Source organism: Fistularia commersonii, chromosome 20, assembly GCF_037954325.1.
Source record: "Fistularia commersonii isolate RoL2024-O1a breed Wild chromosome 20, RoL_Fcom_v1.0, whole genome shotgun sequence".
Lineage (NCBI taxonomy): Eukaryota > Metazoa > Chordata > Actinopteri > Syngnathiformes > Fistulariidae > Fistularia > Fistularia commersonii.
Window position 1 is genome coordinate 792961 of NC_141303.1, and position 11761 is coordinate 804721.

At 44.9% G+C, this 11761-nt stretch overlaps 2 protein-coding genes across 3 annotated transcripts; one reads left to right on the top strand and one right to left on the bottom strand.

Annotated features, from left to right (window-relative positions):
• Nucleotides 1-2: 2 nt before the first annotated feature.
• ost4 (oligosaccharyltransferase complex subunit 4 (non-catalytic)) lies at nt 3-1896 on the bottom strand. Of its 2 annotated transcripts, XR_015107677.1 has the most exons (3): nt 1768-1896; nt 654-805; nt 3-118 (listed from the first exon to the last, which is right to left on the bottom strand). XR_015107677.1 is itself a non-coding variant. In XM_086166891.1 (2 exons), exon 1 carries the CDS (start codon nt 802-804, stop codon nt 691-693), a length of 114 nt encoding a protein of 37 aa, XP_086023017.1. In that variant the 5' UTR covers nt 805; the 3' UTR covers nt 3-118; nt 654-690. The 2 variants fall into 2 exon arrangements, 1 of the variants encoding a protein (XP_086023017.1); XM_086166891.1 differs by lacking the exon at nt 1768-1896.
• A 237-nt stretch (nt 1897-2133) lies between these two features.
• On the top strand, nt 2134-10939 carry selenoi (selenoprotein I). The gene is made up of 10 exons (XM_086167304.1): nt 2134-2342; nt 4115-4183; nt 5875-5983; nt 6580-6654; nt 7098-7360; nt 7761-7869; nt 7955-8003; nt 8086-8266; nt 8354-8533; nt 9708-10939. Exons 1-10 carry the CDS (start codon nt 2286-2288, stop codon nt 9813-9815), a joined length of 1200 nt encoding a protein of 399 aa, XP_086023430.1. The 5' UTR covers nt 2134-2285; the 3' UTR covers nt 9816-10939.
• The last annotated feature ends 822 nt before the right edge of the window (nt 10940-11761 follow it).

An 11761-nucleotide genomic window follows, 5' to 3' on the forward strand; every position in this document is an offset into this window, starting at 1 on the left:
AGTGGCATTCAGACATTTTATTAAAAAACATTAATCTGGGATGTCCTCCTCAGGAGGGCAAAGAACCAGAGGCCAGGGAATGTTGTTTCTTGGACGTTGCCGACGAGTCCCATGTCACCTGTGGCCACAAAAACACATACGTTTTAGTTCTGTAACTCAGAATAATAATAATAATAGAATTCTGATCATTTAAAAAAATGCATGACAAAAGTTTAAAGAATAAGAAATTAACAGTGTTTCGTAATAAACTTAAAGAGGATACGTCGACCTCAAGATTTGATTTCGATAAGTTAGCCTTGGCCAGAATATCACACAAAAACAAGGGAAAAAAAATTACCGGCAAATATGACTTTAAAATGAGTAAGAAAGATGTGATATATACTGATTATCTAGATGCACATCTTTTTTCCCATAGTATCAATTCACAGAGCTTCTACTGAACAGATACCACACCTCATGACATCCTAGTGTTTTTCTTTGTGCACACCCGTCACAGGTGAACACCACGGTATGTATTCAGGTCATTCAAGACCTTTGTTAAGACGGCGGCAGATGATTGGAAGCGGCGGCCAAACAAAAGACCATTTTGTGGTCGGTTGCCTCAGCGTCACCCTGCAGTGCCGGTTTATCTGAGCCCAACGGGTCGCACCCACCTCCGCGGTTCCCCTGGACAGGCACGCCAGGGGGAGATTACTCCTGCTTCTTTGGGTTGTTGACAGCAACATAGTGGTACAACACAACCAGCAGGAACAGCGACACACCCAGCATGTTGGCAAATATGGCCAGTTGTACGTCCGTCACCATTCTGAGAGGATAAAAGGAAAAATCTGGATTTACAGTGGCAAATCTTTCCAAAAAAAATTCCAAGACAGTGTTTTTTGAGTTACAATGGACTTTACCCTCCCCGCAGTTTTAACATTCCATAGGACAAGGCACGTCAGACTTAATGCCTGTTCAACTGAAAAGTATAATAAACTTTGCAACAAACAAAGCTGGAGGGCAACGTTCACAACTGGGGCAAACATTTGAACCAGACAACAATCCAAGACTTACAGTTTATACAAATGTTTCTATGTGATCAGTTCAATCACAATTATGGCCTATTATTTTTATATTTTAAACCCCACTGTTTTTCCTTTTACGAATTTGAAGTTTGCTTTAACACTGAAAGGCACTACAATAATTGTTTTTTGGGCTCTGCAAAAGGTCTGTGGGCACCGTGATGTAAACAAGACCTAAAAGCGACGTGCATGGAATTTATGCTAACAGACAGAACGAGTGATTGTTGAATGATGATGGAGATTTTCAGTTTCTTTCTCATATTTCTAATGAGTGTCATACAGAAGGACCCTTCTGCTGCTTTTTCTAAAAGGAAAACAGCTGTTGGGAGTTTTTACAAGACACACAAGCAGCCAAATATTTCTTAGATGCACAGAGCGTCATTGCACCACTTGCACAAGTGGCATGGCTTATTCATGTTTATTTTCAAATGCGAGCAGCTCCCTTAACGTCGTTATAATCCATACCGGTCTACTTAAACAGGTGGAAGTACTGAGCTGTAAATGAGAACCACTAACACTTAAACCTGCCCAATCCAGGTAATCCCGATGACTGCATCGTTAGCCAGCTAGCTAGCTAGCTAGCTAACTAGCCGGGCCAACCTACGCTGGTTGAAGCAGGTAAACAATAAAAGCCCCTCTAATAAATGTGAAGAAAATTACTCGAATAAGCGCATATAAAAGGTTTTGAGGCAATGTTCACACTTACGTTATTCCTTATATTGCCTTTTAGGATAGCAGTCCGCTTATCGTTTGGGCTACTCCAAGGCAAACAGGAAATGCTATCTGACTTCCGGTTCTTCCAGGAAGGCCACGTCACTGTACGGGGATCACAGATATGACAGCGCAAACCCACATTAATTTCCGTAAATATTAAAATGTCGCTGTCAGACGTGGTTCGCTAGACAGTTTATATTTTGACGTTTCGAGAAACAGCTAAGACAACTGACAGTTTATTATTTTGAACGATTCTTTATAAACTAATCGATACCGCTTCCTCGGTCCTCCAGGCCAGAGGTGGCGCTAGCGAGCCGCGGCTCTCTGGTGGTTTGCGCTCCGTAGGAGTGGTCCAAATGTGTCGACATCGCCTCACCCGACCCGGCGTGAACGACGGCGTTGGCTCAGCTAGATGGTAACTCACATCGAGCCGGCGGCTAAGGTTGGGGATTTGCATATTCTGAGGGGGAAACATCCGTTTATCTTATCGTGGAGCCGGACTGTGCGAGCATGGCTCTCTACGAATATGTCACCAAGGAGCAGCTAGCTGGCTTCGACAAATACAAGGTTGGTTAGCCTGCTACCATCTAGCCATCTAGCGGTGTGTGTGTGTGTGTGTGTGTGTGTGTGTGTGTGTGTGTGTGTGTGTGTGTGTGTGTGTGTGTGTGTGTGTGTGTGTGTTCGCGCCGGTGCATGTGTTTCACAACTCGCTGTCACGATCTGCGGGACGCTTCACGGGCAGACGAGGAATGTCAAGTTACCCGGAATGAGCCGGTGTGATACCGGAAGTCAGGTATTTATTTTTTGACTAAATAAAATATCGGTTGCGGTGCCTTTGTGATTTTTCATCGCAATTGAAGACGGTAGGGGTTATATCAACATGGTTATGATATTAACTGCGTCTCGCACGCTATTCAAAGACAGTACGGGACAACACGAGATGGTCATAATCTCGGATTAAGTTTCTTAATTTTTATTTTGAAAGCGTAACCCGGAAATGTCAATGCACGCAATGCATCTGTTGGCGCACAAGCTCTACTAGTTTTCTTGCAAATGCGGCGCCCGCTGTTGTCCCCGCGATGCGAAGCTTTCCTGCGTGCTTTTCCACACATCCGTGGATCTGCGTCTCCTTGCCGTGCATAAAGCTAGCTCAGTCCATTTTCTTGCATTTCGACACCCGGTTGTGAGAGGGAAAAGCACCCAACTGAAACCAGACACACGAGGAATGGCATTTTAAGTCCCACCGGTGACCGAACCGGTGATTATTTCACTGTCATCGCGACATATTGAAAGTGTGCCCGCCGTTTAATGCCTGCCTGTTGTATCTCCGATTTATTAATTCGGAGTATAAACACAGGTGGTTATCAGCGGCGTCGGGGATTTAAGACTGATAAGAGTGTCAACAATTTCATTTATGACAAGGACATATGATCATAGTGATGTTTTGCATGCATCGCCCTGCTGGGTGTCCCCTCCTGCACAAGCGACCCACAACACATCATCAATCCTCACAGTGTGTCTAGAAATGAGCCTTTAGACACATCGTTTGCATACATTTCTGGCTCTGTTAGTTGCTTGTCTTCCTCCCAGGTTATTCAGATCCCCTCCCCGTTTTTAACACCTCTCCACCCTGCCGTTTCCCTGCATGAAATTATTCCCCTGAGCATGAAAGGGCTTTTCCCTGGAATTGCTTGTTAAGTTTCCTCATTCCATGAGGTCGCTGCGGTGCCTCTGCCAGCCATGACAAATGAGCAAGAGCGAAGGCACTGTTGGCCCAGTGATGTATCTGCCTTAAGAGTTCTTAAGAAGGGTGTTTTCACTCAAGTGCACAAGAAGGTGGCGATTGATTGATCGTTTCAACGATCAGTGGTTCTGTTTTGCACACGCCGCCGGCCTCCATCCCATGACTTGACACCTCCTCTGTGTGTGTGTGTGTGTGTGTGTGTGTGTGTGTGTGTGTGTGTGTGTGTGTGTGTGTGTGTGTGTGTGTGTGACACGTGTGTTCCAAGAGGGTCACTGGAAAGTCCCCCCAGAAATGTCATGTCACTTGTAACTTCCTACTTGTTGGAACACCTGATGATCCTTTCAACGTGTGTGGCTGCTGTTGCCATGGTTACTCCACTTAGAACTAAGTCATTCCACATTTGTCTTACTTTAGACGGACATTTATTATCACAATTAATTGCAATTATTCTCAAAAACCGTCTGAACTATCTGACCGTACAAAAAAAAAAAATTCACTCACATGCAAATATAACACACACACACACACACACTGTATACTGTTTAACATATCACTGAAAAGTGTGTGACGCTGACGACTGTGTTTGTCTCTGCAGTACAGCGCCGTGGACTCCAACCCCCTGTCCGTCTATGTGATGCACCCTTTCTGGAACTTTGTTGTCAAGGTGAGACAGTGTGTGTGTTAGTGTGTGTTTGTGTTAGTGTGTGTGTGTGTGTGTGTGTGTGTGTGTGTGTGTGTGTGTGTGTGTGTGTGTGTGTGTGTGTGTGTGTGTAACTTTGGACATGACTCTGACCTCATTAGTGAGGTTTTTCAACAGCCTGCTAAGGAAACCTCAGTCAAAGTGTCAAAAGTTCGGATTGTTTCGTGGAATCAGAACTTGAACCTTGGAAAAATGCAGTCGTGTTCTTGAAAAATTTAATCCGGTTTACGTAATCAAATACAAATAACTAATAAAGAACAAAGGCTGCAAACCCATTTTACAAAAATAAAATATATTTGAAATTTAAGATTAAAAATAAGCCCAGCTATTTGGATTTCTCCTGACAACATCCTGGGAGAGGAGCAGGAACCGTGGGTTACTTAACAAATACATATTTATTCCTCGTCAAGAGGATATAGTGAATAGGTCTCCAGTTTGTTTTAAAATGTATTGAATGCAAGAGTTTCTTTGGACTGGTATAAATGAGCAGCAGTGGGTCTTTGATTGAACAGGCTGACATGGCATGACGGTATGAGGAGGAGGATGAAGGAGACGCTCCATCGACCCAGATGTCACTCATGTGTCCGTTAAAGCCCTCGGACAGCAGAGACGCAGCCCATCAGCAGATCTGCTCCACGAAACTCTCCTCTCTTTTGCCTCTAGAGCTTTTAGCCACCATTTGGCGTTACTCAGCTTTTTCATCCACCGTGTCTGATATTCCCATTTTTTTTATTTTTTTATTATTTTTTATTTATCTATTTATTTATATCCAACTTGTCAGATCCTCATCAAACTGGCAAGTTATGCCTGACAGCATGGGACCATGGTGCTATACCTGCTTATTTTTATTTTTTTTTTTTTTTTACAGAACCAGTACTTAATACAGGGCAAGTGTGTTGGAGAGCCTGTCTGATATCAGAAATAGCAGAACTTGACTTCACGGTGGCCTTGACTATAAATAAAGTCAAAAAAAGTCACAGCTTTATTGCCATTTTCTCTGCATGTGCTGGAAATACAGAGGAATGGAGAAGACGTTCTCCACAATCCCACGATGATATGAGATTAACAAAATAATAATAGAGTGCAAATTAGCAGTAAAGTGCACAAGCAGAAAATACCCTCTCACCTTGGCTTAAAGTCCTTTTAAAAATGAGGTAGTTCCCTGTAGGATCGGCAAGACATGACCTACAAAATAATAGATATATGGGCAGTGCTTAGTGCTTAGCGCCTCCGCTTCACAGCGAGAACATCCCTGGTTGGATTCCCATGATGGGACTTTCTTTATGGAGTCTCCATGTTCCCCATTTGTCTGCGTGGGTTCCTCAAGGTTCCTCCCGCAGACCAACAACATCCATGAGGTTTAGTGGGACACTTTGAATTGTCCAGACGCGTGAATGGTTGCACGTCTCTGTATGTGGCCCTGTGATTGGTCCAGGGTGAACCAGCCTCTCACCCAATCACAGCAGAGATAGGCTCCGGCTTGTTTGCAACCCTGACGGCAGGAGAAGCGACGCAGAAAGTGAATGAATGAATAAACCATATCTTTGATGCAAACGTTTAAATGATAAGATTGTTTGAACCTCTTCATCCTGATGAGGGGATAATCTTGTCGAGTCCGACAACACTCACGGTTTCAATCTTTTTCCTCCCGGCAGTTTCTGCCCAAATGGTTGGCTCCGAACCTCATCACCTTCACTGGCTTCATGTTCCTCGTGTTAAACTTCCTCCTGCTGGCCTTCTACGATTTTGACTTCAACGCCTCGGGTAGGTCCATTTCACTCTTTTATTACCATTTTATACCACTGCATTACCATTATTATCGCATTACACTTTAAAAGTCCTCAAAAAGACAGCGATGTAACCCATCTGCATTGCTCTCGCCATGGATGGGAAAATGTACGGAATCAGTTTAAAAGCTGCCAAAACAGCCGGTCTTATGTGTGAGGAAGACTTTGTTTATGAAAGCCAAAGTTTGATGGTGTCTCAACAAGTTGGAAGTTACAATTGACATGACATTTCAAGGGGGACTTTCCAGTGACCTTCCTGGAACACATGTGTCTCACACACACACACACACACGTATGTAAACATACATATATGTGTGTATACATACACACACACACACATATATACACATTTACGTAATCACTAACCGGTTACAAAATACATAGCGGCTCCATGGTAACACACAGACACACACCCTGATATTTTTGAGTTCTTTATGCTTTTATCTCAAAAAGACCAGGATACTTGTGGACAAAGTGGGGGACTGTCCTCACACACACACACACACACACACACACACACACTCTGTTTTCACACACTGTCCACATTGTGTTTTCACCCTGTTTGTGTTTCAGCTGCGGGACATGAACACGTGCCCAGCTGGGTCTGGGTCACTGCAGGGATCTTCAACTTCTTGGCCTATACACTGGGTGAGTCCCCAGCACCACACACACACACACACACACACACACACACACACACACACATTCATTCATATATAGACTGTGCAGAATGTTCTCTGCAGCACAGATAAACAACTGGATCTTCGGGTTGAGGCCCTAATAAACAGTACGAGAGGAAAGATGCTCCCTATAACAAGACTTTTTTTTTTTTATTTTTCCTTGCTCATACAGAAAAAAATATTTATTTCCCTTTCACACTAACCTTGTTACCTTTTTTTTAAAAATTCCCTTATTTTATTGTGACTTAATATTCATACGGTGTCAGTTATTTTCTGAACGTCTTGGATGTTTACGTCTACACAATTTCTGCACTGGTATAAGGAATGTGACCGCAAAGGTGTGTGTGTGCGTGTGTGTGTGCAGACACAAAGGTTAACCAGCTTGTACTGTGTGTGCGATCAACCGAATAGATGGCGTGGACGGCAAACAGGCACGCCGCACCAACTCCTCCACACCTCTCGGGGAGCTGTTCGACCACGGGTTGGACAGCTGGGCCTGCATCTTCTTCGTGGCCACCGTCTACTCCATATTTGGTCGCGGCGAAAGCGGCGTGGGCGTGGCCACGTTGTACTACATCCTGTGGGTGGTGCTCTTTTCTTTCATCCTGTCCCACTGGGAGAAATACAACACTGGCATCTTGTTCCTGCCCTGGGGATATGACGTCAGCCAAGTGGTGAGTAAACACACACACACACACACACACACACACACACACTGAATCCAGAGATAAAAACATCATTCCTGTTTATCCGTATGGATTTTTCACTCTGAGCGGAAAATACATCCACTGCACCCTCACCGTCTCTGATTGGTGGAGCTACCTAGCTAAACCGACCCCGCTAATGTCAGCTAGCATCTTTTTTCTTTTTAACCGCTTGGGTTCAATTCAACTTCCACGATCATGAAAAATTTTATGTTTAAGTTAAAGTCTTATGACCAAGAACTCTGAAAGGTGACTTTACAACAGATGAGAGTTGTAGTTCTACATGAGATTTATAGTCCTTTCACTGTTATGTAGCCGCTAACCTAGTTTGGACCTCTGAAGTTATTTTTGCGTTTCCGCTCCCCCACAGACCATCTCTGTCGTGTACCTGTTCACGGCGGTGGTCGGCGTGGAAACCTGGTACCAGCCTATCCTGTTCCACTTCCTGTACAGGGACCTTTTCACCGTCATGATCGTCGGTGAGCCGCCGTCGTAAAATTTGCCCCGCGGCGCGGGTAAAAGGTAAAACCGCCCCCCGCTAAACTCACATCTGCTGCCTTCCAGCCTGTTCTTTCGCCGTGACGTTACCCATGAGCCTCTACAACGTTCTCAAGTGAGTCACGTCGCCACGGTATCAGTGAAGCCGTCCACCCCGTCAGCTATCTGACCCCGTCGCCATTTTTTTGCCCCCCCAGGGCTCATCGCGGCAACACTCTGAAGCACAGCAGCCTGTACGAAGCCTTCCTGCCCTTCCTCTCGCCGGTGATCCTCTTCTTTCTGTCCACGACGTGGGTGGTTTACTCGCCATCCAACATCCTGGAGATGCAGCCCAGGATCTACTACCTCATGGTGGGGACGGCCTTCGCCAACGTCACGGTGAGCGTCCGCACGCGGGGAGGGTGTGACGGGGGAAGTTGGAAAACGGCGACGGTGAAAGTGTGTGTGTCCATGTGCGTTTTGCAGTGCAAGCTGATCGTGTGTCAGATGAGTAACACGCGTTGCCAGGCGCTGAGCTGGCTTCTGCTGCCCATGACAGCGGTGGTATTGTTGGCCGTGACCGGGGCGGTGGCCAACGAGGCGCTGCTGCTCGGGCTGTGGACGGCCTTTGTCATACTGGCGCACATACACTACGGCGTGTCTGTGGTAAGAACACACACTCACGGATGAAATGATAATAATTAGAAGGTGCGGGTTTCGCTGAGCACAACCAGACTGAATCAGGGGATTCAGTCTTCAAAATGTCACCAGCTCACATTTCTGGTCATTTTTTTGAATTCACATCAGACATTACTTCTTTCTGGTTTTTTTTCCAAATTAAATAATTGATTAATGTATTTATTTATATATATGTGTGTGTGTATATATACATTTTTTTTTTTTTTAATTATTTTTTTTATTAATTGAAAATTTTTCCCATTATTTTTTAAAATTAATTTTATTAATTCATTTTTTCAAGTCATTCACATTTTTTATTTTTATTATATATATTTATTTATTTTTCAAAATTTCTCACGTTTAAATTTCTTCTATTCAAAAGTAGATCACATCAAAAGATGATGCTTCTTTTTTGTAGTGAAGCCTCTTGGATGCTCAGGTTACGTACGTAAACAGATACATCCAATTCAAACACTGTAAAGCGAGAATGAACGGAATAATGAATAATACTGAAATGACGGCGGGGGACAGACAGGAGCTCCATCGGGAAGAAGATTTAACGTTTATGCAAAAATTAGCTTTGAAAAATAAAACTCCATATTTTTCGGACGATAAGCCGCTACTTTGTTCCCATGCTTTGAACACTGCGGCTTAAACAACGATGCTTTTAAATGATTGATTTCTTTGGGCTATCGAGCTTCACGCCACCAAAACATTTAGCTACGTCACATCCGACCGATGGTATTACTGTGAAATTTTGGGGCCGTTCAATTCCGACTCCGAAGAAGACGACTAACAGTTTTCTAGCGCAGGAGGAAGACGAAGTTAGCAATCAGCTAACAGCTAAAACACATTAACGTTTATTAACACACATATCCGGTAAGTGTATGCGGAAGGGCCTATGTTTTGCTCAAAACGTCACGCATGTGAGAATAGGTTTTTTTGTGTTATATGTAAAATAAATCATCATTCTTTTTGGAGCATTTTTGCGTGCAGATTTTTTCAAACTCAGTCGACTTTTTCGATCCCGCACCCATCGCTAACTGGGCAGCGGATTTGCGTGTGTTTACCTCTTTTTAGCTCTTAAAATCAGCAGAAACAACCAAAAACTAGTTTTAAAACATAAGAAAACAAAGCGAAACCCATTTTTTTTCTTCTGCAGGTGCAGCAGCTCAGCAGCCACTTCAGCATCTACGCCTTCTCGCTGAAGAAGCCGAGCAGCGACTGACAGGAGGAAGAACGAATCGGCCTGACGGGAGCGGAGGTCTAGACCCGCCTCAGTGACACTTCACTCTCATCACCACGGATACCGCATCCCCTCCCGCCTCCCCCTCCATCCGTGAGGACTCCGCAAGTGGAACGGACTCTGGCCCTCCCTCTCCGCCGCCCCGAAGGCGCACACAGACACACACAGACACACATTCCTAACACGACACCGACTGGTGTTGGAGATGGGGTGGGCGTCAGGGGCTCTGGCTTCCCTCACTGGTGATTGGCTGACTTTGAGCCAATGAGGTGCACTTGTTTCCTACGGAAATGTACTTCATTCGCAAAGGACAGGAGCTCCCCCACCCACCCATACACACACACACACACACACACACACACGCAGCTCAAGGAATTGAAACACAGCCGCGCGCACACAGGAAATAGAAATCATAGATAATACACACACAGTATTATGAATGTATAATATGCCTTGGGGAAGCGCCCTTTCAGTTTTAGCCCATTTTGGAGCCTCAAGTAGTGTTATTTCTCAACCTCTGGGGAATTCTGGCCATATGTGACTGACAAACACACACACACACATACACACACACACACACACACATCCAGCCAGAGTTAAAAGGTTCTGTCACCGTTTTATCGCTGATTGATTTTCCTCACCGGAAATCAGTGATTTGTTGTTAATTGCGCAACATATATATATATATATATATATATATATATAGTTGAGGTTTGGGGATTTTCCTTTTTATTTCCTAAACTGAAAGAAGCCTGTAAAGGAGCAGACTACCTAATTGTCAGGATCCCCAGTTACCTTAGCATGACTGAGGCCTTCGGCTGCTGGGATCTGGCCGATCTGCGGGTGTCGCCATGCAGAACTCCATTCCCAAAACAGGCATTTTTAATTCTTAAAAAGAGCCTTAAGAACAGGCTCTTGCAGCCTCTCGATCAGTTCCGATTACACAAGTTGTCGTGGCGCCGTCCCGTCACCTGCTGGCCCCTCGGGGTAGGAAAACAGCCGCGTCGGGCCTGTGGATCCCACAGCCGGCCGTTCATCGTGCTAAGCTAACCGGTTGCCCTCGTGCACAAAGGGTGTCTGTCTCCACGGCCTCAGAGTAGGATCTTTGTTTAAAATTAATGCGGTCCTTCCAAAAAAACAAAGAAAAAGAAGCCCCCACCATCTGTCTTTGGTTATAAAATTCTGCTCCTCCGCTGACAGCCACGACCAGTAATCAGATTACCAATTAACCGGTGACTAAAATTGCCAGTGTGACCTCTGCCTTTTTTAACTAACCCTCCACTTAAACCTTCGTCGAAGCACTTGCATCCCCCGGCTCTCCAAATCCTCCGAGGTGTTGTGTCTTCATGCCGATTCGTTCTTCTTTTTACGTTTGTGTGTTTTTTTTTTAAATACTTCTATTTTAGTGTTATTATTATTGTTATCATATTGTGTTGCCACGGTAAGGCCGTGTGGTCCGCTCGCGCAGCGCTTGAATGAAGAGTGCGTCCAAAAGCCGTCATCGGAGCGGACTCACTCTGAGGGAACAAGCCGTGGCGCAGGACAACACAAACACACACACACATGCCGCGCCGTGGAACCGCACACACTGTTCCTCTCACACCTTTTATACCGTCTTCTTGTGATTCGTAGCTTCTTTCCCCCGATGCTCTCCAAGCAGCTGCTGGACTCCCGCTGATCAGGAAATCGGGCTGCAACTTCAAATTCATTCACCCCCAAAATCTAAATGACTTCAATTCATGAGATTTTTCTATTTAAATCGGCAAAGGAAATTTTGGGTCGGTCGTCTGTGCCGGAAAAGGGGAAAAACTAAAAGCAAGGGCGTTTTTAAGCAGTCATACAGCGGCGGCTGCTTCTCATCCGGCTGTAGTTTTGACTCACCCGCTCAAATGACGGTTTTCAATGGCGACGTTTATCCGTTTGAATATTTCCACGTCAAACCCTTTCAAGCCTGTAGCGGCCCTAAAATC

What these genes read in the sequence shown, in the direction of transcription:
- ost4 (XM_086166891.1), bottom strand. Translation starts at nt 804, where the DNA reads ATGGTGACGGACGTACAACTGGCCATATTTGCCAACATGCTGGGTGTG.